The sequence below is a fragment of the Drosophila teissieri genome, unplaced genomic scaffold, assembly GCF_016746235.2.
Source record: "Drosophila teissieri strain GT53w unplaced genomic scaffold, Prin_Dtei_1.1 Segkk10_quiver_pilon_scaf, whole genome shotgun sequence".
NCBI lineage: Eukaryota > Metazoa > Arthropoda > Insecta > Diptera > Drosophilidae > Drosophila > Drosophila teissieri.
In genome coordinates, this window is record NW_025224980.1 from 436,089 (window position 1) to 463,332 (window position 27,244).

At 41.7% G+C, this 27,244-nt stretch overlaps 1 protein-coding gene across 3 annotated transcripts in view; it reads right to left on the bottom strand.

Moving 5' to 3' along the window:
- LOC122625461 (unextended protein) overlaps positions 1 to 11,010 on the bottom strand; it is a 47,005-nt gene extending 35,995 nt beyond the window's left edge. The window contains exons 1-3 of one of the 3 annotated variants that reach the window (XM_043805546.1): positions 10,793 to 11,010; positions 10,513 to 10,738; positions 1,371 to 1,704 (exon numbers count right to left, since the gene is read on the bottom strand). In XM_043805546.1, coding sequence (XP_043661481.1) covers positions 1,371 to 1,704; positions 10,513 to 10,738; positions 10,793 to 10,895 — 663 coding nt within the window. In that variant the 5' untranslated portion in view covers positions 10,896 to 11,010. Of the gene's footprint in view, positions 1 to 1,370; positions 1,705 to 10,512 lie in introns of all 3 variants that reach the window. The other 2 variants (XM_043805547.1, XM_043805545.1) reach the window with 2 other exon arrangements.
- Positions 11,011 to 27,244: the final 16,234 nt, after the last annotated feature.

Here is a 27,244-nt window from a genome sequence, read left to right on the forward strand (position 1 = left end):
TGTTTTTGAAAGAATGATTTGAACCATCACAGAATAAGCTCGTGCCATGGTGAGTGGTGCATATCTTGAACATTTTTCGGGTGAAACAGTGTTAACTGTAACTTACTTAATTAAGAGAATTCCAAGAGAAATTATTAATAGAATGATTTAAAACATTTGAGAGTGTTTGGGGACACTGTGTATGTACAAAATAAAATCAAAAAGGGAAAGATATTTTATTCAGATTTTATTATTTTATTTTAGTCGGATACGAAGCAAATGGTTTTAAACTCTGGGATGCTGTTAATGAAAAATTTCTCGTTGCAGAAGATGTGGTTGTCGATGAATCCAATGTGGTTAATTCTAGTGCAGTTAAATTTGAAAAGATTAAGAAATTTAAAAATTTGAGAGATTAAAAAGAAAGCTTCAGATATTATATAATGAGGATGAAAATAGTTTAATTTAATACATTTGTTTTAAATGCTCACACTATCTTTGACGATGTTCCAAATTCATACGATAAAATTCAGTATTAAAATGACTAATTCTTCTAGGAAAAAGCCGTACAAGCAGAGTTAAGTGCTCATGAACTAAATTATACCTAGACAATCACAGAGGATTTACTTAGAAATACCACTTCGACTATGAAGAGACTTTTGGTCCTGTAGCTAGAATATCCAGCTTTCGAGATATATTATGATATGATAATGATTATGTACAATATAAAGTCCATCAAATGGATGTAAAAACAGTTTTCTTAAATGGCACGTTGCAAGGGTGACAATGTGTGTAAATTAAACAAGAGAGAACGCTATAGTCGAGTTCCCCGACTATCTCATACCCGTTACTCAGCTATTTGAAGTGCGAGGGAGAGTCTTTAGCACTGACAGTTTTTGGCGGTTAGATTGGGCGTGACAAAAAGGTTTTTGGCAAATCGATAGAAATTTACAAGACTAATACAAAAATGAAAAAATATCAAAACATTTTTCAAAAGTGTGGGCGTGGCAGTTTTGGGCGGTTTGTGTGCGTGGTAACATGAATCGACAAACTTGCGCTGCTTTTATGTCTCTGGAGTTTGCATGATGAATGTCAACTTTCTAGCTTTTATAGTTCCTGAGATCTCGACGTTCATACGGACGGACAGACGGACATGACCAGATCGACTCGGCTATTGATCCTGATCAAGAATATATATACTTTATATGGTCGGAAACGCTTCCTTCTGCCTGTTACATACTTTTCAACGAATCTAGTATACCCTTTTACTTTACGAGTAACGGGTCTAATAAGGCAATTTACGGACTTAAACAAACGAACTGATTTTATTTGTTTGCTTATTTGCCTTATTTGGTTCAACACCACCTTATAGAAAGTTAAACTTAAAAACTTACATTTGTTGTTTTTTCAGCTGTTTTGGCACAAATAAAAAATTCATTTATAAATGATGGAAATTTTACGGAGTATAGTGCTGAAAATCCATCGCTGGATACTTCTATCGGTGTGAACAGATCAGTAGCTGGCTTTAGACATGGACCGCCATAGTCGTTTTTTTCAGTTGTAAACGTTATAGCTGTATTTTCTTCTAATCCGCTACCAAACACTCGAAAATGTTGTTCCTTGTCTACTAACACAGTTGGTATTCCGTTTTCTGTTTCTACTGTTTCGTCTTCCAAACGAATTCCAACTATACGAAAAGAATTCGCAATGGTTCGCCGCGTCCGTGTACTGAAAAAATTGATATTTTGAGTTGTTAATGCGTTTATTGCTACAAATAAATAATGTCAAACGAATAACGTTATAAACAGCAAAAAAAAATAAATATGGCCAGGACTAAGCCATTAAAACTCGAAATATATTTATGTGTAATTTATGGTGACATAGTATTGATGGTTTTTTTAATTTTTTAAAATTGAACGTTTTTAAATGCAAACGGGGTTGATACTATTGTTTTTCAAATGGCATTTTACTGAAAGAAATCGATATAGTTTACGTTAACATTTTTAATTTTTGTAAGATTTGTGTTGTTATTGTCTTAATTATTTATCTATAGTAATATTTTATATTTTTAATAAATCATGATGATCATTATTTTCACAGTTTATATTCGGTATCAGGAATTTCACTTTAATTACCCAGTCTATTTGTTGTGCATATTACTTATTAAAAGTACTTCTGGTTAAAACCTTGTATTGGTAATATAAACTAGTTAGCACCATGGGTCTATAAACTACCACTGCGTCTATGTCCCTGAAATCTGCAATGCTTAAGTAACATTTGTATAGCTTTTATAGTTACATATTTTTCAACGAATCTAGTATACCCTTTTACTCTACAAGTAAAGGGTATAAATATTGAACAGATTTTCATCATCTAAAATTAATTTGAAAGACTAAAGATTTTAAAAACAAAACATTGTTAGGCCCATTCTGACAGCAATTACAACGAAATTTGTTGTGAAAATCCGGACACGGCTAATATTCGAATTTCAAAAACATTTAAGCTCATCGACGACGGGAAAGCTTGTCTTCGTCTCATTTATTTGCTTATTTATCTAAGCAAACGTTTGTATGCGTCCTTATCTTTACGCTCATCTCTGTACAGAGCGTTCGGACAGACGAACTCTCTCATTTTGGATCTCAGTCTACATGCTCCGCCTGCATACAAACGTTTTTCGCTGTTTTGACCCTTTCGCTGTCAAATAAATTATAATAAACTAAGAATACTATTTGAACAATAAGTGTTGTTAATTCAAAAGCTCATTGGCTAATCACCACCTTTATGAATTATTTTTTGTTTTATAACGGTTTACTATAATATTTTTTTGATTACTTTGTAATAAAAAATAAATTATTTTAAATAAATAAGTTACTAAATAAATACATTTTTATAAATTGATTATACTCTTGGAACCCTGCTATATTTTAGGTTTTCTTCGCCTACAGCTTCTTAAGCTAAAAACCTGTGCTGTGGGTTGTTATAAATGTATATGTCGGCCCACGCAGCCGGCAGCATTAAACAAGACCAATTTTAAAAGTTAAGAGCGTACAGAGCGTTTGAAGAGACAAACTCTCTCAGTTTTAATCTTAGTCGGCTACATACTCCGCCTGAATATAAACATTTTGGCGCTGATCTAACCCTTTCGCTGTCAAATAATTTATAATAAACTAAGAATACTATTTAAACAATAAAAGTTGTTCATTCAAAGGCTTTTGAAAAAGCTCATTGGCTAAACATTTGGTGACCCCCCAATTCAAGGCTATCATACGAGAGGAAATATGCAAAAGTAATGCCAATTTTGCTACGCATTCTACGTTTGCCGAGGGTATCACGCCGAATAACTGCAGTTATCCACAGCATCAGCCGCGACATAGGTCGCCTGCATTGCCGCATCCAAAATTCAGCGGAGGTTATGCGAACTGGACAGACTTTTACTCGATCTTTATAAGTATTATAGACAGCCATCCGGACCTTACCATTTACCATTGCAGCCCCTTAAGTGTTGTTTGAATGATTCTGCGATCTCCGATCTTTGAAAATCTCGAACGACAACTATGATAATGCGTTAGATTTATTGCAAAAACGATTTTATAATCTCCGTTTGGACACACATTACGGAGATAGGTTTGAAAGCATCACGTAATGGATCAGTTTCTAAACTACTGGAACTATCGGAACTATTTAATGCTCATATTCGCGCTCTCAAAGGCTTGGGCTCGCCTTCATTCGCATTCATTAATTAGATTTCGTCGTGGGAATCGATGGAAAATTTTTTGGAGCAGCACTGCAGAACATTAGAACATTATGGCAACCTACACGCCAGGCGGCCAGGTGGGGAAAAAATAGACACGATAACAGATTCTCATTTATAGCTATTGCCCAAACTACTATTGGTTGCTTGGTCAGCCGTGATGTAGGTCATGCAATTTATTATTGTTCCCGGTTCCGGGAGTTAACGCCATCTGATAGTCTTAAGGGTGGGTGAAAAGGCTTGCTCTGTGTCTAAGCATCACACTTTGCTGCATTTTGAAAATGCAATCTCTTCTTCCGAGCAAGTGCCACCTGATGCATTCGTTGCTTCAGCTTTAAGTCTTAGCACCAATGCCACTGCACTCATTGCCCAGGATTTCGGTAGTGATATTGCCCTTTTAGCCACTGCGTCAGTTTTAGTTAACAGCCGTAATTGATCGTTCATTCTCGGTCGGGCATTGCTTGATTCCGGCTCGCAATCGCATCTTATTACATTCCGTTTTGCCAATTTTAACTTAAACAAGAGAAAAGGCTATAGTCGAGTTTCCCGACTATCTGATACCCGTTACTCAGATGGTGAAAGTGCGCAGGAGAGTCTTCAACACTTACAGTTTTTGCGGTTTGTGGGAGTTAAAGTGGGCCTGGCAAAAAGTTGTTTGGCAAATCGATAGAATTTTACAAGACTAATATAAAAATGAAAAAATATCAAAACATTTTTCAAAAGTGTGGGCGTGGCAAAAGTTTTTTGGCAAACCGATGGAAATTAAGGAGACTAACACAAAAATGAAAAAATATCCAAATATTTTTCAAAAGTGTGGGCGTGGCAGTTTTAGGCGGTTTGTGGGCGTGGCAGTTTTAGGCGGTTTGTGGGCGTGGCAACATGAATCGACAAACTTGCGCTGCGTCTATGTCTCTGGAGTCTGCATGCTGAATCTTAACTTTCTAGCTTCAATAGTTCCTGAGATCTCGACGTTCATACGGACGGACAGACGGACATGGCCAGATCGACTCGGCTATTGATCCTGATCAAGAATATATATACTTTATATGGTCGGAAATGCTTCCTTCTGCCTGTTACATACTTTTCAACGAATCTACTATACCCTTTTACTCTACGAGTAACGGGTTTCCCTGGTTTGGAGCTATGTTCCGACGGCCATAAATCCATCAGAGATTCTCTCCAGAGGTGTTCTTCCCTCTCAGCTCTGCGAGTTCCCAGTCTTGACACACCCGTCCTTTCTAATCGGGTCAGAGACAGATTGGCCATCTGCTGGTCTCACTGAGAAGCCGCTGCCTGGGCTTCGTCAAAGTCTATAGCTGGAAAATCTCCGTATGTGAACATATCAATTTGATTCTAAACTCCTTTACTTCGCTTCAACGTGTATTCGCTTATGTCGGCATCATGCTTTTATGGTCAAATAATGGTTACATGTTACATGTATGGTTACAAGTCGAATGCTAGCAGCAAGCCCCGATAAAGTGCTACGTCTGCGTATTTATTTGCTAAAGCGCCTGTTTCTGAGCAGTGATCACCAGAAGTCGGTGCTCGATTTTTGGCTATCTAAAACTATCGACTGGAATTTCATCCCTCTACGTTCGCCCCATTTTGATGGGCTTTGGGAAGCGGCGGTGAGAACGGCCAAGCACTATTTTTATCGTGCTGTGGATCTTTCAGTCCTGGCGTGAACTGAGGACTCAGCCGTGAATAATTCTACACCTTTAGTCTCACTTTCAGAGAGCCCCGCTGATCTGGATGTTACTACTTCACCACATTTCTGAAACGGCGGTGCTCCTGATTTTTTCGATGAGCCTGACGTGACAGGTCTCAACTACAGCCGATTGGATGCATGACAGCGCGTATGCTAATTGCAGAAAATCTTCTGGTCTATGAGGAAGGAAGAGTATCTGGCGAGTAAGTGGCGATCTACAAGGCCTGGTCTGTCGGTGAACGACATTGTTCTTGTCAAGGACGAGAATCTACCCCCAATGAGCTGACCCCTAGCTAGAGTTCTTCTAGTTGCCGTACTGAAAACCTCGTCAGGAGAGACAAGACGTGCAGTGAACAAGCAGTGTCTGCTGCCCCCAAAGGACTTTGTTGAAAGTCTGACTTAAGCATGTCTGGCGACGCAGCTGGCAGCATTAAACAAGACCAATTGTAATAGTTAAGATAAACGTAAATCAATCATTGTTTTCCTCTAATGAGCAATTTATTTGCTTATTTTTCTAAGCAAACGTTTGTATACGTCCTTATATTTACGCTCATCTTTGTACAGAGCGTTTGGAGAGACAAACTCTCTCATTTTTGATATCAGTCGTCTTTATAATACGCCTGCATACAAACTTTTTGCGCTGGTTTGACCCTTTCGCTGTCAAATAAACTACAATAAACCAAGAATATTATTAGAACAATAAGTGTTTTTAATTATTAAAAAGCTAATAAAAAAGCTCATTGGCTAAGAAGTATATAAATAAATATATATAAATAATATAATAAACAAAACACGCTTTTTAATGTTAACTTTTATAGTATTACAAAAAAAAAGTTCAGGAGCGCCACCTAGCGTGTACATTTATAGCTTAGAATCATTGACCATGGTAAATCTTAAAATTATTAAAAATTAAAATTAATTAATTCTTACACTTTATGAGCTTATACTACTTTTCAACTGCATTTACTGGCAAAAAGAAGCCATTACCTTTTGGTATATGGAATTTGTAATTTGTGGGTCATAGAGTCAAAATTCTATTAATTTAATTTAGCAAGACAAGTAGTAATATCAAAATATAAGGCGTTACAAAGGAATCTGCATGCATAACATTAAGGTGATCTCGAGTTCTTTTAGTTCACGAGTTTCCGAAGGGAATACTATAACATACGCTTTTTATGCTGGTTTACAATAGTTTCTTTATATCTCTTGTTCGAACATTCGGTTCCGCGGTAATCTAAAATATCTTGATTTACTTTTAATAGTTTCGCTATTGAGCACAAGCTGACAGAATGTAATCAATTTGTTGGTCTGGAAGATGGCAAAATACCTGGTTTGTAAAATACCAGGTCTATCTATATTGAGTGTCCTTCTCCTACAATGGAACAACTTGACTTGCTTTACATATCGTTGTTGCAATTATGGTAACTTTATTTAAAATTCACCAGCTCCTTTCCTAAACCAGTGCTTTGTAACCACCCTGCAGTTCCATACACTACTTTTCATCATGTGTATCACCACATATTATTCACTATTATTTTTCATCTGGCACGCTCAATTTGTATAAAAATATGATGATTTTAACATTGGCATCGCTAAGACAAAACCATCACAAAACAAAACAAAACTAAAACTGCACAAAATCGTCAAAGTTAATACCCGCAAATTTTAATTATAAAATCCCCACTCATTGCTGAAGAAAGATAAGTTTTCAGCTCTTTTGTATAATTTTTTCTAGCTTTTCAGGAGCATTTTTCATCAACCTTTTACTAAAATAGAATCAAATTATCGAATTTCGAATTTATAAATTTTTTTTTTAACAAGAATGTATTATTTTTAATTTGACTTAATATGTTAGTATAAAACTAAAGAGAACGCTATAGTCGAGTTCCCTGACTATCTGATACCCGTTACTCAGCTAGGGGAAGCGTTACTAGTATGGAAGCGTGAGACCAGACAACCGAAACAGGGTCCGAAGGGGTACGCGAGGACAAGTCAAAGAAATTTCGTCATTGAGAAAAGTCAAATAGATTGAGATGTGTAAAAACTGTCACCGCTAGTGAGCGAGAAGTGCAACCAAGACCTCGAGGGTCAAGATGACAAAGTCGATACGACCAACGACTAGAATAACTCTACAAGGCGAAGGCTGCAACGTTAAAATCCATACGATAAGCGCGTAACAAGGCAAGAATATTCAACTCCATTTTCGTGACAGGTTTTTCACAGGTTTATCATACGAAAGTAATGGTGGAAACAAAATTAAAACAAGAGAGAACGCTATAGTCGAGTTCCCCGACTATCTGATACACGTTACTCAGCTAGTGGAAGTGTGAAGGAGAATCTTCAAAACTGACAGTTTTTGTCGGTTTGAGGGCGTTAGAGTGGGCGTGGCAAAAAGTTTTTTGGCAAATCGATAGAATATTACAAGACTAATACAATAATGAAAAAATATCAAAACATTTTTCAAAAGTGTGGGCGTGGCAGCTTTGGGCGGTTTGTGGGCGTTACAGTGGGCGTGGCAAAAAGTTTTTTGGCAAATCGTTAGAAATTTACAACACTAATACAAAAATGAAAAAATATCAAATCAATTTTCAAAAGTGTGGACGTGGCAGTTTTGGGCGGTTTGTGGGCGTTAGAGTGGGCGTGGCAATATGAATCGACAAACTTGCGCTGCGTCTATGTCCCTGGACTCCGTATGTTTAATCTCAACTTTCTAGTTTTCGTAGTTCCTGAGATCTCGACGTTCATACGGACAGACGGACGGACAGACGGACATGGCCAGATCGACTCGGCTACTGATCCTGATCAAGAATATATATACTTTATATGGTCGGAAACGCTTCCTTCTGCCTGTTACATACTTTTCAACGAATCTAGTATACCCTTTTACTCTACGAGTAACGGGTATAATTAAAAATGCCCAAAACTTTTAGATATTTTCTATTACCCTGATGACGCTGTACACGATGTACGTTAACAAAAATGTGAAAAAATATCAAAACATTTTTTAAAAGTGTGGGCGTGGCAGTTTTGGGCGGTTTGTGGGCGTTAGAATGGACGAGGCAAAAAAAAAGATTGCAAGTCGATAAAAATTTACCAGACTAATAAAAAAATATCAAAATATCAGTTTTGGGCGGTTTGTGGGCGTGGCAACATGGGTCAAAAAACTTGCGCAGCGTCTATGTCTCTGGCATCTGCATGCTTAATCTCAACGTTCTAGCTTTTATAGTTCCTTCATACGGACAGACAGACGGACGGACATGGCCAGATCGACTCGGCTATTGAACCTAATCGTTTAAACTTAAAATGTTTTATTTGACTGTGATGCTGTTTAAAAAATTTCACTACTATCATTTCTTTCTAAAAAGTCTTATGAATTATCTAAAGTCAATTTTTTGGATTGTTTACAAAACCTCTGTTGGCACCACTATTATTTTGACTGCAGCTGTACTTTTCAACGAATATAGTATACCCTTTTACTCTACGAGTAACGGGTATAAACAATACGTTTTTGATCCAAATTTTGATTAATGTTCGGTAAACACCAGCTTTTAAACATAATAAAATATCGAGTGTTAATCGGACGACTTTGTTGAAAGGCAAGAAAGAGGTGCTTACTTATAAGCATTTTCTATCCTCTAATATATACATATGTACATTCTTTATCAGAATCACTATCTGAGTCAACCGACATATTATTCAGTCTGTCCCTTTTACTCTCCGAATAAGCGCTATAAACATAAACGTGCGTATAAAAAAAAGTCCTTATCTTAAATCGGCAATCGCCTAGGACCGACAAAATCCAGATATTTTTGAATGGCTTCGTATGCATCACTGGGATGATGAAGTTAAATTTCAGGGCTAGTTGGATTGCTTAAATACTTACATATATGTGAAATAACAAAGTTTTTCGTATTTTATAGAGACAAAAGAGAAGTAATAGCCCATTTCCTCTACTGTCGGATACCCGTTACTCAGTTGAGGGAGTCATAGGAAAAAAACTATTTGATGTCATAGCAAATATAATTTGTAAGGAAAATAGTTTAATAAGATTAATAAGAGTTATCAGAACCTTTTTAGTAAATGTGGGCCAGACAGTTTTGGGCGGTCTGTGGACGTTAGAGTAGTGGACGTAGCCTATACTTTTTCGCAGACGAACAGACACACGAGCCAGACCGGCTCGCCTAGTCAGTTTGATCAAGAATATACTGTATGTACATACAAAAAAAAAAGAATAAGTTGGGCAGAAACGGTAATACTAATTCGCAGAAGAATCAATATACATACATAAAAACTGTATATGGTATAGTATGTACACCGTACAAGATACACTTTATAACCTTATTTAAGGGCATCTAACATGAAAACGCATTCTTGTTTTTACTTTGGGTGTATTACTGTATTACTTTTAAGGGTATTATATAAATATCTGGTCCTAGTTGCCCCAATCAATATCAGTAAACTTTCAACCAAGGTGTCTGCAGATATATAGCAAACTAAAGGCCAATATGCTTTACATATCGTACCTGTTGCATGCATACGTCTTTGTTATTCTTTGCACTTTTTTCCAAAATTTAATTGAAAATTATACATTACTGACAGTGAAGAAAAAACTATTCAACAACTTATGTAATCGGTTTACAAAAACAGTGAAAAGTGATTGCATGCTCAACAGGTTTAGGGATAAGCAGTTTACAACCAGATATATCTGGATATTTAGGAATACATATATATGTACTTCTTTGTTTTGCTCTGTAGCCTTTTCCAAATTTCTATTGTAAATTATTACTTACTAAAGAAACTGAAAAATATTAAACAACTTACGTAATCGATTTACAAATACATTTTTAAGTTACTGTATGTATACATGCTTCACATGTCTAGGCTAAAGCAGTTTACAACCTGAAATATCTGGATCGTTAACAATAAATATATACATATGTATATAAGCATATACATATCAAATAAATAGCACTCTTCTTAAAAAAGGTTAGAAATAAATGTACGAAATGTGGACTTTTGAATATGAAGTAATTATGATGTGAGATAATTATAATTATAATTATAAAAAAAAACTTGCCTTGCTAAATTTTGTGATAATTCAGACGATAAGGAGTTAAAGGCATTCGCTTTCTCCAGCAAGAATTTATTTCTTGTCTCCGTAGAAATTCCATTTATACCATTAGCGAAAATAATTATGGTAATTAATGATGTCAAATATGTGCTTTTCATTTTAGACGAACCGAGCAATATGTATACTCCGTTTATTGATTTTTTATTGTTCAATTGTGTTAGGCTGTAAACTTCTAGTATTACAAAATAAATAACTTTTAAACACTTTTCAAAGAAACTACCTTTACCGGTGTATTTTAAGAGTTCAACCCATTTAGTCTGTATTTGACACATGTGTATGCACTGTTTACTATTTTGCATACTACGCTCTTGGGAGTATTTTAGTGGCATCTGTCACGACCACTTTTATAATCACTTAAATTTTCTTATTGAATGAAAGAAATTATTTATTTTAATATATTTTGTAATAATAAAAGTAGAACGATTTTCAAAGCACTTATTTAATTGTATATTGGAAGTTCCTTATATACCTTTTTCTCACTCTCGCTAATCTTACTCTCTAACTTTTCACTTTCTCTTAAATGTTCTTCTTATAGTCAGTGCCACTGAATATTCCGATGAGTACATCGATATTACTATCGAATATTATTAATATTAAAGGCTCTTCATGCCTGCATTTTAATTATAACAGCAAAACTGCACTTCTATCTCCATTATTATAGCCAAAGTCGGCTACCAATGAAAACGGATCTGTTAGCTTTTTTTTACTTTATTTAGATGTTCAGTTATTTTCCCTTTCCAGATTTCACACGTATTTCTTTTTTTATTTTATTAAAAAAAAAGGTGTAGAAACGAAACAATCGTTTTTATACCCGTTACTCGTAGAGTAAATGGGTAGATTCGTTGAAATGTATGTAAAATGCAGAAGAAACCGTTTCCGATCATATAAAGTATATATATTCTTGATCAGAATCAATAGCCGAGTCGATATGACCATGTCCGTCTGTCCGTCCGTATGAACGTCGAGATCTCAGGAACTACAAAAGCTAGAACGTTGAGAATAAGCATACAGACTCCAGAGTCATAGAAGCAGCGCAGGTTTGTCGATTCATGTGGCCACGCCCACAAACGGCCCAAAAGTGACACGCCCACACTTTTGAGAAATGTTTTCATATTTTTAGTATTGTAAATTAGTATTGTAAATTTCTATCGATCTGCAGAAAAACTTTTCGCCACGCGTATCAGATAGTAGGGGAACTCGACTATAGCGTTCTCTTTTGTTATTACTTGTCTTGCCAATTTTTAAAGGTATACCACAAACATTTTGCCCGCGACCACTCTAACGTTCGTAACCGCGCAAAACTGCCCGCCTTAAAATTTTGTTTCGTTTTATTATGTTATTTGTAAAATTTCTATCGATATTAAATTTTAAAATTTCTTGTTCGCACTTCCACTATAGCGTTATTTCCTGTTTTCTTTTACCTTGCCTAAACTACCATTATCTTCCAACATCATTTGTTAATCTACTAGTAATATATCGGAAAAACAAAAATCTAATTTAATAAAATAATAAAACAACAGAAACGTAGAATGCCCAGGGTGTGGCCCACCAACTTCGAGATTTTGGTGTTCATTCCTGGCGGAGAGATACTAAAGTTTGAGACCAGCTCCTGTAGTTAGTGATCATCACAATCAATCTCATGTGGTCCGGGGCTCGAGACCAATGACAATGTTTCGTCCACACGCCCGACCCCGCTTAAACGTATCCTTATTCCTAATAAAAGTAAGGGAGAATGCTATAGTACAGTTCCCCGACTATCTGATACCCGTTACTCAGCTAGCGACGAAAGGTAGGAAGGAGAAATTGCAACACTTCGAGTTTTTGGACGCTTGTGGGCGTCAGAGTGGGCGTGGCAAAAAGATTTTTGCCAAATCGATAGAAATTTACAAAAAAATGAAAAAATATCAGAACCATTTTCAGAAGTGTGGGCGTGGCAGCATTGGGCGGTTTGTGGGCGGTAGAGTGGGCATGGCAACATGAATCGCTGCGTCTGCATGCTTAATCTAAACTCTCTATCTTCTATAGTTCCCGAGATATCGACGTTCATATGGACGGACAGACGGACATGGCCAGACCTTTTACTCTACGAGTAACGGGTATAAAAATTGGTATACTAAGCTTGTAACATGGGCTTGTTGGCCCATGTCGCCAAGCAGACTCTAACGTCCACAAGCCGCCAAGAACTGTCACGCGATATTCCAAAAAATGTTGAAATTTCCTGTTTGCATTTCCAAAAGCGAAGTTAAGGGTATGATAGTCCGGCAACTATAGCAATATCTCTTGTTTATATATAGATTTGTATATATATAGTTATATCAATGAAAAGAATTTATACGGCGGGGCTATGAGTAAAGCTCTAACGCTGTCAGATTATATTTTTGAATAAAGAAAAAAAAAACATTTTAATTGATAAAAATACATAAAATACATTAACTTCGTCTCCGGAGCCTAACGGGGTAACTACAAAATCTGCCGTGGAGGTTCTGTTAGGTATTATTCTACTGACTTTCTGTCAAATGCATCTAACTATGCCACTATTACGTACACCCTTTTTGTAAGATCATAAGACTTTGAAGATTCACACCCAGAATTTAAAGCAGGTGAAGGGGTACTACCATATCGTTAGACAAAACGCGACAAAGATGCAAGTCGACAATAAACGAGTGTCCGATGACTAGATCAACGGCCGCAGAACTTCGGTCAAAAGAAAAGTGGCGAGAGGAACAAGGACTCAATCCTGCACCAACCTCCAGGATACCAGGACATAGAATGGCAAGATCAAGGGCCAGCATAAGGAATACTACATGATGTTAGTATTGCTGGCACTTTTGAAACTAGTAAGGATCTACAAACGATCAGTGCAGCGGCGTCGGAATCATCAAAATACCCTGGAAAGGATCGTATCCAGTATTCCTCAACACCAAAAGTGCATAGCGCGGGAAACGGAGTCCGCTTAGCAGATATAGTCAAAGCAGTGCAATCAATGCAAACTCACTTGCTTATTACCGAACATAACATAAAATCCGGCAAAACAAATAAAAAAAGAAGAAGTGAACCGGTGCATATTTATACCCGTTACTCGTAGAGTAAAAGGGTATACTAGATTCGTTGAAAAGTATGTAACAGGCAGAAGGAAGCGATTCCGACCATATAAAGTATATATATTCTTGATTAGGATCAATAGCCGAGTCGATCTGACCATGTCCGTCTGTCCGTCCGTCTGTCTGTCTGTCCGTCTGTCTGTCCGTCTGTCTGTCCGTCTGTCTGTCCGTCTGTCTGTCCGTCCGTATGCACGTCGAGATCTCAGGAACTATAAAAGCTAGAAAGTTGAGAATAAGCATACAGACTCCAGAGACATAGACGCAGCGCAAGTTTGTCGATTCATGTTGCCACAACCCCTCTAACGCCCACAAACCGCCCAAAACTGCCACGCCCACACTTTTGAAAAATGTTTTAATATTTTTTCATTTTTGTATTAGTCTTGTAAATTTCTATCGATTTGCCAAAAAACTTTTTGCCACGCCCACTCTAACGCCCACAAACCGCATAAGGCTGCCACGCCCACACTTTAAAAAAATGTTTTAATATTTTTTCAGTTTTGTATTAGTCTTTTAAATTTTTATCGATTTGCCAAGTCCCTCTATCTGTCCGTCCGTATGAACGCTGAGATCTCAGGAACTACTAAAGCTAGAAAGTTTAGATTAAGCATACAGACTCCAGAGACATAGACGCAGCGCAAGTTTGTCGATTCATGTTGCCACGCCCACTCTAACGCCCACAAGCCGCCAAAAAACGGCCACGCTCACACTTTTGAAAAAGTTTTTGATTTTTTTGTTCACTTCTATCGATTTGCCAAAAAACTTTTTGCCACGCCCACAAACCGCCAAAACTGTCAGTGCTGAAGACTCTCCTTCGCACTTCCACTAGCTGAGTAACGGGTATCAGATAATCGGAGAACTCGACTGTAGCGTTCTCTCTTGTTTTATATGTGCATATATTCTCGTGCCAATTTTATTTTTATACGATTAGTAAATATATGTATATTATTGCAATAATGGTAATCAAAGGTAACCAAACTATTTTATTGTTAGCCTCTTCCAGGCAATATATTTCATTAATAAAAATGAAATGTTTAATATTGTTTAAATAAAGATAACTTTTCCTTGTTTTTGATATGCAAAGACAAGAGCCCTCAGAAGGACGTTTGTAAGACGTGAATAGCCAACAATCTTTGTTGCGTGCGCACCCTTGTCCGGTGATGAATTCGATTCTCCCCGCTAAAAACAATTTTAGTCAACTTCTCATAATCTTTGTATGCTAGCCTTTACTTTTTGTATTACACATGGCACTAGGCAAAAACTTTATTGATCAATAAAGTTATGCTATTAATTTAACTACAACAAAATGAGTAGGTACACATTTCCAAAAGGGGTGCTGACGCGAGAAGTGGAGTAGGTCAGAAATGATGACATTACGTTTTTCGGACAACCTTGTCAAAAGGGGATCGTATTGCGCGGCCCGCGACGATCCATTGGGCATACGGACGCATGTAGGGGAGGGAATATGGCCGAAACATTGCCCGATTGTTTTACGATCAAACTACAGCTTGTGGGGTAGTGAAGACTGCTGACTGACGAACGGTACGAACTTTTACAGGCACTACTAATATTTATTCTCGTTATTATTGGCTTACCAAGATCCCACGACCCAAAATCGACGAGCTTACGCTGGCATCATGGTGCCTGAACATCGGATGCCCCTCCCTCGGCCTTAGTCCTTACCCGGGACTGGGACACTAATACGCCGACGTAACAGCTCGCTGTATAATTTCAATGTTTCTATTCCAGACTAAGTGGAGAGTTGTAATTAATAAGCCAGTGAAGATTGCCCGCTTTAAGCTTCATATGAGTTCTTTTATATTCTATATGTCGCCGGCAGGTGAGGCATCTATCTAGGTGAACGCCGTAATATGTTAATACGTCTGATTGTGGCATGAATGTATTGCTTAGGGTACATGGAGGGCAGGTTTGTCTTTTCAGTGTGAATTTTACATGTCTGCTTTTGGTCTCTTTTATCTTAATGCGCCAGTCCGCAAACCATCTTTCCACTGTTTTAAGATGACAGTCAAGCCCTTCTGTTGCCTTTGTTGGGTATTTGGATCGGCTGAGTATTGCGATATCGTCAGCAAAAGTAGAAGTTGTGAGCTGATAGTTAGGGGTGTAGTATAGGGTTTAAAGAACGGGGCCCAGCACACTACCTTGGGGGACTCCAGAATGTATAACGCGGTCGTGTTAAGCCGAACTGTTACACCTAAATGAGAACACTCTTTTGAAGAGATAAGATTCGAAACCTTTGTGGGTATTGGAAGTAGTTTTGTTATCTTGTACATTAGTCCTTCCTTCAAATGCATGTGCGACATCTAAGAATATAGCTGAGCAGTATTCCCGGTGCTCAAAAGCAGTACGAATTTCGTTTGTGATGCGATTGACCTTTTCGATCGTTCCATGATTTTTGCGAAAACCAAAATGATGCGATAGTATTGTGTTTCGCCTTCTTAAGTAGGGAGCTCGGTGTTTTAAAAATGCCTTTTTAAACAGTTTCGAGCGACACGTTAGGAGACTGATAGGTCTGTAGGATGAGGGTTGCGTTTTGTCTTTGCCTGGCTTGGAAATCATCAATATGACCGCCTTTTTCCACCTTTGGGGATAGTATCCAAGTTTCGTAATAGTGTTAAAGAGTTTGCATAAGGTCAGAATCGCACACAATGGAAGTTCTTTAATCACTTTTGGTGTCACCAAGTCGTGTCCAGGGAATTTTTTTTGGGCTTAAGATCTTTTATGATAGGTGCTATTTCCCTTTGGCTAAATGTTATTATATTTATTGGTGGCAAGATTTTAATTACTGCAGGCGATAGTTGTTCTATGTATAAATGCTGGTTCTTTGTTTCCCTAAGCTTAAGTGCCTTGGTTAGTCTACGTGTTGCTGTTTTTAGCTGTTCCTTAGCATTTGGGGATCTGTGATTCTGTCATTCTCTTCATAGTCTTCATTTTTTAAGTACTAGCTGTTTGATTTCGCGAGTTTTCTTGATATGATTTGTCATTTTGTGTGTGTCTGGAGGGGTAGAGGCCTTGGCTGCAGAAACAAGTGTTTCCTCCACAGATTCGGTCAGGCGCTTAACATCCTTATCGGTAAACACTGTTGGAGTTGGTTCCATGTGAGTACAAACATATTTCGTGTACCTTGCCCAGTTGGTCCTGTTGTTGTCAGCCTGTAAGGCTGCTCAGTTATATGTGGTCGATGCCTGAGAGTTAGTAAAACTGGAGAGTGATCAGATGATAGTTCTGCAGGTGACTCGGCCGTAATATTATATCTTGGGATCTTTCTTTTTATTGGGAAGTCTATGAGATCCGGGTGCTTATTGGGATCTGCTGGCCAGTATGTAGGCCTACCCGGAGTCACATTATCGAGCTTATTTCGCGGCTTATTGAGCGCGTTGTAAAGTTATTTGCCCTTTGGGGTCAAAAGGCGTGATCCCCAGTGCGTGTGCTTGGCATTGTAGTCACCGGCCGCTATAAATCGCTCACCGAGTGAACTGAAAAACTTGAAGAATTGGTCCTCAGAAACTACAAAACGAGGTGGTCAGTGACGGGGTCGTTGCTAGATTGCATGCTTATAGAAGTGGATTGCAGGTAGTCTATTTCAGTTCTATTATGAAGGTGGTGTTTGATGCGACCTCTGATAAGTATACCAGTGCCGCCATGGGCTTTGCCGTCCAGATGTTTTATGGCGTAGAATAGATATCCTGGAATATGGAAGTTGTGCTTGTCTGTTAGATGTGTATCAGAGAGGAGCATGACGTCAATATTTTTTTCGGATAAGAACTGGGCAAGTTCTAGTTTATGCCGTGAAACGCCATTCGCGTTTCACATAGATATTGTAAGTGGAGGCATTATATTGATTTTAATGACACGAGAAGCTTAATCAGCATATTTTGGTTTCGCATAAGCTCGTGTATTGTGGCTTGCATGAATGTCATAAATTCCTTTAGAGTTTGCTGGAGTGAGATCATCATCTATTCAATTCCAGTTGATACTCGTATATGCTGCGTTTGTTCGTTTGAAGTAGTTTGTTTCTGTTCTTTCTGCGTAGTAGTAGACTTTTGTGTTATAGGATTCACAGATTTCATTCCCGATTTTATGGCACTAGCGAAGGAAACACTAGGATTGGTACGATGTTTAGGAAGGGGTTCCGTGCAAGAGGGGCCTAATTGTGGCGGAGTGTGACTGATTTGTGTGACCTGAGCTCGTGTTGATTCTCCATGTTTGTTAAGACGGTTTTTTAGATTCTTATATACTACACAGCTGCACATTTTTACAGAGCTATCTTCCTTGTTCTTATGACAGTTCGCTGTGCTATGGGCTTCACAACAGACTACGCAAATAGATTTCAGTGTACAGTAAGTCTTAGTGTGGCCATATTCTTGGCATCTAGTGCACTGCACTGGGCAATTGCGCTTGTGTGGCTCTTCTACTGTGATACGCCGATGCAGTAGGAGCTGTAACTTGTAGATTGGGTGAACTTAATTATACCCGTTACTCGTAGAGTAAAAGCAAAGACATTATAATAACAAGATGCGTAACGGCCATACATTAGTTTTGCACTATGCAGCCACTTTTTTGGTGACGACCAAAATTGCTCTCTTTTCGCTCGCCTAAAATTGAGAGCGTAAAAATCTAAAAATAGAATTGTCTTACTTGTGTGAGTTAAAACATTAAAGGAGATAGTGTGTATGTGTGCGTGCTTCTGCTAGAAGACGATTTTTGGGCCGAAATCAATTTTGATCTAAGAAACGAATTTGATTAATGTTTTGGTCAATTTCGATTCAAAACTATTATGGTTTGAAAGAAGTTTTTTTAATATTCGTTTGATAAAATCGCCGCTCGAATTAGCTACCGGTTACATATTTATATTTATATTTATATTGATAATTATTAATATGTAATATATGTAATATATTTCCGTACTTTACCAATGCAACAAAACGACTTTAATTGATTATAAATACAATTATATAGCGAAATTTAAAAAAATCGAGGAGCTATACGTATAGTCAGCTTTAAGCAAACGTTTTAAGAGAAAAAAAAAACGTATTAAAAGAAAAAACAAAAAAAATTGGCGCCCTTTTCTGCCTACCCATAATTGCGGGCTGTTTTAAAAACAACAAAATGAAATATAAGAAAATAATTTAAATGAATCTTAGTTGCATTTTAAATACTGAAAATGCTTAATTTTCATACTAGTAATTTGACTAAATAACTACAGTAAATAATTAAAACGTATACAAAGTAAATTATTATTACTACTGTAATTTAAAACAAAGAATTTCCAAAAAAAGAAATTACATTTCAAAAGCAAATATTTCATACAAATAATTCATATTAAAAAATTAATATTTATAAAATAAATAAAAATATGGAATCTGTTTATTGCAAAATTGATTTCTTGAAGCACGAAGTGCGGACATAAGCACCGAAGAATAATTGTCTTCTTATATTTTTCACACGTCGCACGCTGAATACTCTAATGACAATTATTCTAATATAAAGTCATCTTTTAAAATTATTATGCATTTTTTTGTACATAGATTGTGCTATTATTATTTCTGTGTTAAATTTGAATAATTGTTATGTTAAGGCAATGCAAGACTAGAGTTTTTAAGTGGTGTCAATTTATAAAAAATAATATAGATTTAAAGTCTAAGAACTTCTAAGATGAAGGGCATATTTTGTCATTTTTACAATGCATGTGCATACGTGTGCACCAATACAGTGGTCAGCTGTCGCTGTATGCGTACAAGAGAGCTGGTGGCTCTAGAGCTCTCCGCTCTCTGGCTTTTGAATAAAATTTCGAGAGAGCGAAAAGCCACTTGAAAAGCCACCACAAAAAAATCGTGTGCAAAAAAATCGTATGGCGTTACGCATCTTGTTATTCTAATGTCTTTGGTAAAAGGGTATACTAGATTCGTTGAAAAGTATGTAACAGGCAGAAGGAAGTGTTTCCGACCATATAAAGTATATATATTCTTAATCAGGATCAGTAGTCGAGTCGATCTGGCCATGTCCGTCTGTCCGTCCGTCTGTCCGTCTGGCCGTCTGTCCGTATGAACGTCGAGATCTCAGGAACTACAAAAGCTAGAAAGTTGAGATTAAGCATACAGACTCCAGGGACATAGACGCAGCGCAAGTTTGTCGATTCATGTTGCCACGCCCACTCTAACGCCCACAAACCGCCTAAAACTGCCACGTCCACACTTTTAAAAAATGTTTCGATATTTTTTAATTTTTGTATTAGTCTTGTAAATTTCTAACGATTTGCCAAAAACCTTTTTGCCACGCCCTCTCTAACGCCCACAAACCGCCCATAGCTGCAACGCCCACACTTTTGAAAAATGTTTTGATATTTTTTCATTTTTGTATTAATCTTGTAAATTTCTATCGATTTGCCAAAAAACTTTTTGCCACGCCCACTCTAACGCCAACAAAACCGCCAAAAACTGTATGTGCTGAAGACTCTCCTTCGCACTTCGAATAGCTGAGTAACGGGTATCAGATAGTCGGGGAACTCGACTATAGCGTTCTCTCTTGTTTTTTTTTCAGTATCTGGCTCTCTGGCTCCAACTCGATTTTGAACATTGGTTGTGGTTCCTTATTTTTGTTCAGTATATTCATGACCATTTTTGCATTAAAGTTATTTTGCTTGAGCGCTTCTACGATTTCAGGGGTCGAAACAGTTGCCTCAATCCCTTTGAGAACAACCTGTAGGCCCCTTGCGCTTTTAAGCTGGTATGTATACAAGTTTTTTCCTGCATCGTCCAGGAATTTGGTAAGGAGTCGATGGCTAGCATCGGAGTGAGTTTGAACTTTTGTTTCATTTATGATTACGTAGAATGAGCTTACACCTATTAATGTGGCTATTTTTTTCACTAGTGCACTTGGGCTTTTTTCGCGAATGTATGTTGGAGGAGGCTTAGCCTTCTTAAGTTCCTCTTTTGAAGACTTTGCCGTTTGTAGACTTTCATCAGTAGAATTAGCAAGAAGCTCAAATCTGTTGGTGTTTGCTGGCGTTTTATTAGTAAAATTTTCGCGTGTAATTTTTGACTTATTTTCTGTTATTTTTTATTATTTTTAGGGCTGAGTTCTCTTTTTATTGTTATGTAGCGATCCATTCCAGTCTGTATGGTCGACCCGGAGTTCTTGTTTATGTTTTGGTTTGCGGATAGCACAGCAGAACCGTTAAGTTGCGTTTTTTTTATCGCTGGCTCAGGGCGAGCAATAGCTTTTTTTTGGTCTTTTGTTTGAAGATGTAAAACTATTTGCTTATACTAATTCAAACATAAAATATGTATTCGAGCGATGTATTTCTTTCGCTTTCGAGTTATTTATTTGTTATATATTATTAACCATTCACTTCAGTAGATTCAACCGATACGTTCAAGTTTGAATTTATGGCAGCATTTATGTGTGGCAGCACCGTTGGTCTGGCAACGCCAATCGGTTTGTTCGATCGGTTGGCGGCACAATCAGCTGGGCCGCCCTGCGTTCTTCGCGATCGGTTGGCAGCGCTATCAGCTGTTTAGTCAGCCGGGCCTCCCGCCAAAATTGTAGATATATATATATAGATTGTCATATTTTACAATTGACCGAAAAAATATGTGTGGAATCCTCGTTTTTCCCCCTGTGAACGTGCCGCAAGCACTGGGATCAAGTTAACGCAGAACTTGATAAAGAATCTGATAATTGTGTCACTCTGTTATATATGGCAGACGCCTTGCGCCAGAAAACTGTCACCCTGTTTGTATCAGCGGAAACTGTAACGAACTGATTTTCTTATTTCTGCTCGCTACGAAATGCAACGGCTAGCTCAGAGATTTTGTTTGTTCGTCCCACCAAATTTATGATTTGTGTGATTGCCCGACCAAGAAGAAGACAGATTCTCAGATTTAACCACTTTTATTTAGCGTCACCTGCTGAACAGGATTTGGTGATCCTCGCCGCTGGATGCACGTCGTTGCTCCCTCGTCGTTCTTCCGTCGTACGCCTGCGTCGCTGCCGACGGGGATCCGTACCGGCTCGCCTGGGGCTTAGGATGTTATGGGGCAGGGTGTATCGTCCGCGAGCTAAGCTAGCGCTCCACTTCGAACCACCGTGCGACCACTGACTCCACCGTCCCTTCCTGCGTGTGCCAGGCACTTGTTGCCCTCGCCGAAGGATAACCTGCGGGCTCGATCGGGGCTTAGGATGTTATGGGGCAGGGTGTATCGTCCGCGAGTTAAGCTAGCGCTCCCCTCCGAACCACCGTTGCGACCACTGACTCCACCGTCCCTTTCTGACCACGCTGGGTCCTTGTGTTTGCTCGTCCTTCGCTGACCTTCACGTGCGGCGATCCACTCTGGATGCCCGCTTGACGCACTCGTGTTCCTGTCGTTTCACTGTCACTCGGTAACGATTCTTCGCGTACTTCTTAGCTTTCCGTATGGCTGTGTGGCCCTCGCGTACTTCTTCTTGACTGTCTGGCTGTATGGCCCTCGCGTACTTCTTCTTGACTGTCCCGAGCTGCGCCGGCGCCGTCCCTTATGCAAGGTCCAGCGCGGTACCGTTAATTCACGGTCTCTCCGCTTTGCCGGGGTCCAAAGTCTACTATTTACCGTTTGACTTGACCGCCCTTGACTCCTCTCGCATTCCAGCCGTCTTCGCTGTTGCTACGCCGATCTCCTGCACCCGGATTTGTGGGGAGTTTTAAGACTCCTCACATCTCCCCCTTTCTTCGGAAGATTTAAAAAGAATGCTGCTTCCGGCGGTCCTCTGCTTCGGTTCCTCCTTGCATAGGCAACTTCCTCGATCACCTCTCGTCGACCCTGCGCCCTCTGTTCTCAGCCTGGCAGTCGCAGCTTATTAGACCCCGTCGTTCAGCGTCTTGACTTGGCATCTTGAACCTCCTTGCGCCTTCCTGATCGCAGCCTTACGTCTCAGCCTATTCGAGCATCTCGACGTGGCATCTTGATCCTCAACGTTCCATCCTCCTCACGTCGACCTGCGGCAGCGGCGGCTGTGGCTGCGGCGTCAGTGGCTGCGGCATCTCTGGGTGCTGCGGCTCCGGCGTCGGCGGCTGCTCCTGCTGCTGCTGCGTCGCCGGTGGCGATGGCTGCGACGGCGGCGGTGGTGTTGGTGGCACGCGGCCTTGGCGGCGGCTGCCTTCCGCTCCACCACCATCCGATCGAACCGCCGCAGCATAGCGATCCGTGCGTCCGCGAACTCGCGTATCTCCCGCGGGTCCTTCGACGGCATCGCCTCTTCAAGCCGAATCCGACCGTGGCCCTGCGTCGCACGCTGCGGTAGGCCATCCTCGCCCTCGCGCTCCGGCCTCCTTCGTCCTCTTCCGAGGACACCACCGGGGTGACGGTCTCACCCCCGTCGTCCTCCTCGCTCTCCGAAGAGAGGGACACATACTCCACGGGTTCTTCGGCCATCGCCTCGTCCTCCGACAGCTCCGTGTCGGGCACCTCCTCCGTGTCCTCCTGGACCGGGGATGGGGATCGCGACACCAAGGGTGACGCCAGAAGCTGGAGGTAGGACTCGGAGTCCGCCCTCCATATCGCTCTGGGCTGTTCCCCAGTGCCGGTCACCCTCACCTCCCGGTTGTTCTGTGCGTTGCTACTCATCTTGTGCCGACTTGATCTTAAAAGAAAGCCTCTAGGTTTTCCCGCCGCGACGAAACCTCGGTTTTCGATTTACTCCTTTCCGCCGTTATTCCGCGGGGCCTGTACCGGTAACGGGATTCTCCTCCGTGCACCTGCCTCCTACGGAATTCTCAATGTGCGTTAGCCGTTAACGGTTTTCCGGCTGTGTACCCTCCCTGTCCCGCTCTCGCGCTCCAACGGGCCTTTTGTGTGTGTGTGTGTGTGTGTGAGAGTGATTAACTGCGACTTCCGACTTCTCGATACCTTGTATCGTCTTCCCCCCTTCTTCGCGAAAGGGTTTTATTGTGGTGTGTCGCTCTCGTTGTCCTCTGGCCCGCCGGCGCCCGCGCTTCCCGGCTTCAAATCGCTAATATGAGCCGTTTTTGTCTTCTTCGTTGTTGCGTGTTCCAAAATACAAATCACCGGCGACGTGAATTTCTTTATTTTGAACGGCCCGTCGAACTTCGGTGCCAGCTTTGCCGCGAAGCCCTCAGCTGCTTTTGATAGGTGGTGCTCCTTGGCCCACACAGTTTCGCCCACCTTGGGTTTCCACGGCCTCCTCCGGAGATTATAGTGGCGCGCCTGATCCTGCGCTGCCTTTTCCATGTTCCTTCGCACCAGTTCGAAGATCTCCTTCAGTTTTCCCGCGTTTTCCGCCGGCGTCTGTGGACATCTGCCCGTTCCGGCCGTCTGTTCATCGAACAACGCATTCGGCAGCCTCGGTTCTCTTCCCTGCGTTATAAATGCCGGCGAGTATCCAGTGGTTTCTGCCACGCTCGTGTTCACCGCCAACTGCAGCTCTGGCCAGTTCTCGTCCCATGTCCTCTGATCGGCCCCTGTGAACTGCGCGATCATTGTCTTCACGGTCCTGTTGGCCCTTTCGGTCGGGTTTTCTTGTGGAGTGTATGGAGCCGTGAGCTGGTGTTTTACACCCAGCTCTTCCAAAAACCTCTTGAATGCCCTGCTCGTGAACTGGACTCCGATCTCGGTCCACTTGGAGAACCTGTCCACCAGGACCAGCAGCATCGAATTGCCGTGCTTTGACCTCGGCAAGGGGCCCACAAAGTCCGCACATACGGTGGCCCACGGTTCTTCCGGCACCTGTGTCAGCATTTTCCCGGCTGCTTGCAGCTGGTTGGGCTTGTATCTCATGCAGCTCTCGCAGTTCCTCACGTATTTCCTGACGTCTCGGTGCATTCCTGGCCAGTGGTGCCTGGCTGCCACCCTCGCCATAGTCTTCCGACTTCCCAGGTGTCCCGCCGTCGGCATGTCGTGGTTCTCGGCCATGACGCGCTGTCTCTCCCTGGTTGGTACACACAGCTTCCATGACACCACATCCTCGTGTCCTGCCCGGTGCGGAATGTGCCTATACAATTGGCCGGCCTCCTCCAGGTAGTCCGGGTACTTTTGGGGCTCCTGCTTCATTTTCCTCCGCATCCCATCTATCCACTTGCACTCCTGCTGTTCGTCCGGTTGCCCTTCTTCCGTTATCCTGCGGCTCGTTTCCTGCAGCGGCTGCCTCGATAGGGCGTCCGCGACGATGTTCAGCTGGCCCTTTCTGTACGAAATCTCGAAGTCGTATTGTTGGAGCTCCAATGCCCATCTCGCGATTCTTCCGGACGGGCTCTCGATGCTGTTCAGCCACTTCAGGGCCATGTGATCCGTTATCACTTTGAAATGGTAGCCCTCCAGGTATGGTCTTAATTTCCTGACAGCCCACACTATTGCTAAGCACTCCTTCTCTGTTGCAGAATAATTTTTCTCCGCTCCGTTCAGCGCTCTGCTGGAGTAGGATATCACCCGCTCGCCTTGCTCGGAGTGCTGTGTGAGGATACCGCCCAGCCCGTAGTCACTGGCGTCCGTCTGTAGCACGAACGTCCGTGTGAAGTCGGGGCATGCCAGGATCGGGTCGGCGACCAACCTAGTTTTGACGGCCTCGAATGCTTCTTGGTGGGCGTCAGTCCATTCCAATTTTGCTTGTTTCTTGAGGAGTGCGTTCAGTGGTTGTACCAACGTTGCAAAATCCGGTACAAAACGTCTGTACCACGACGCCACTCCTAGATACTGTCGCAGCTCCTTAACGTTTCCCGGGGGCTTTAGCTGAGCTATTGCCGCTACCTTCTCCGGATCCGTTCCGATGCCCTGATCCGTCACCCGGTGGCCCAGGTATTGTAGCTCCTTTCGAAAGAACTTGCACTTATCTGCGTTAACTTTCAGGTTTGCCGCCCTCAGCCTCCGGAACACCTCCTTCAGGTTACGCTTGTGCTCTTGTAGTGTCCGTCCGATCACAATTATGTCGTCCTGGTACGCAAATGCGTGTGGCGTCATCTCTGGTCCTATCACCTGGTCCAACGCCCGCTGGAACGTTGCCGATGCGGAGTGCAGTCCGAACGGCATTACTTTCCATTGGAACAGGCCCTTTCCCGGCACCGTAAATGCCGTATATTGCCGACTTGCCGCTGCCAACGGAATCTGCCAGTACCCGTCCTTCTAATCCAGACTGCTTATGTATTTCGCCTCCCTTAATTGATCCAGAATGTAGTTGATCATTGGCATCGGGTATGCATCCTTCACGGACTTTGCGTTTATTTGGCGAAAATCCGCACACAAGCGCCACTGAGCCGTCTTCTTTTTCACCATCACTATGGGAGAGCTGTACGGGCTCCTAGACGGCTCGATGCACCCCTTTTGTAGCAACTCGTCGACCTTGGCGTTGATCTCCACTTGCATCTTCGGGTTCTTCGGGTAGTAGCGCTGTTTGACTGGTTGATCGTCTTTCATCGTGATTCTGTGCACCGCCACCGTTGACGTCCCTTGGACTCTTCCCAATTCTGCTAACTCTGCCTTCAGGAAGCCGTCTATATCTTCCTCCGCAAAGTCGGTCGTCCTTTCCACGACTGCCACTGACAGCTTCTCGCGTGCATTGCTTCGCACCCGCTGTCCCGCCGGTATCGTTGCGCTCAGACCCGCGCATGCTATCCTGGCTCCAACTTTCGTTAGGAAATCCCATCCCAGTACTAGAGCGTCGATGATGTTGTGGAGGATTAGCAGTTGCATTCTTACGGTCCTCTCTCCCAGTCCTACGTCTACTTCGAGCAGCGATGTGACCTCCTCGAACCGTCCATCAGCCATCCGCACCTCTCTTCTCGTGGCTACGACCTCTCCCACTGCCCGCAACCTGTCCGCCAACTCTTCGCTAATAAAGCTTGCTGTGGCTCCGGTGTCCATCGTGGCCTTAACTTCCATTCCGTCTATGAGCACTGTGGCGGACAGTTGCCTTTCTTCCGCCTTCAGCTTGCCCATTAATTTTGAGGGGCAGCACCTTGCGAACCCTGGTTGCCCCTCTGAGGATGGGGTCGCGTGGCGTTTCCCGATCTTGGGCAGCATTCTGCGGTCTTCCGGCCGATTCTCCCGCACGACCAGCAAAATGTGATCGGTCGGTTCCGACACTCCCGCATCCAGTGCTCTTGGCTTCCGCACCTATGGCAGGCTTGCGCTGGGTTTAACACAAACCCCCGCCGCGCCGGGTCTGGTCCTCGCCCGTTCGTCTCGTGCCTCGACGGTCCTGTGGGCTCCTCTTGGCACCTTCTGCACACCGTGTGCTGTTCCCCTCTTTGGAAATCCCGCTGGTGGCGGGCTCTTTGGGTCCGCTCTGACTCGAACCGCTCCCTCTGGGAGTCCAGTTCCTCGAATTCGTCGGCCAGGACCATCAGAGCATCCAGGTTTCGGCACTCGTATGGGCGGACAAACATCCGTAGAGCCGGAGTGCTGTTCTCCCTTATCCTCTCCAGGATCTCTTTGTGGGACATCCCCAAGGGCCGCATTAGGGTCTGCATGTCCACCATGTAATCTTTGAAGCACTCGCCATGCCGCTGCTTCCTCTGCCTGACCTGGTCTGCCAGCTTCGTCATGAAGCCTCTGGGCAGGAAGAATTCTTGGAAG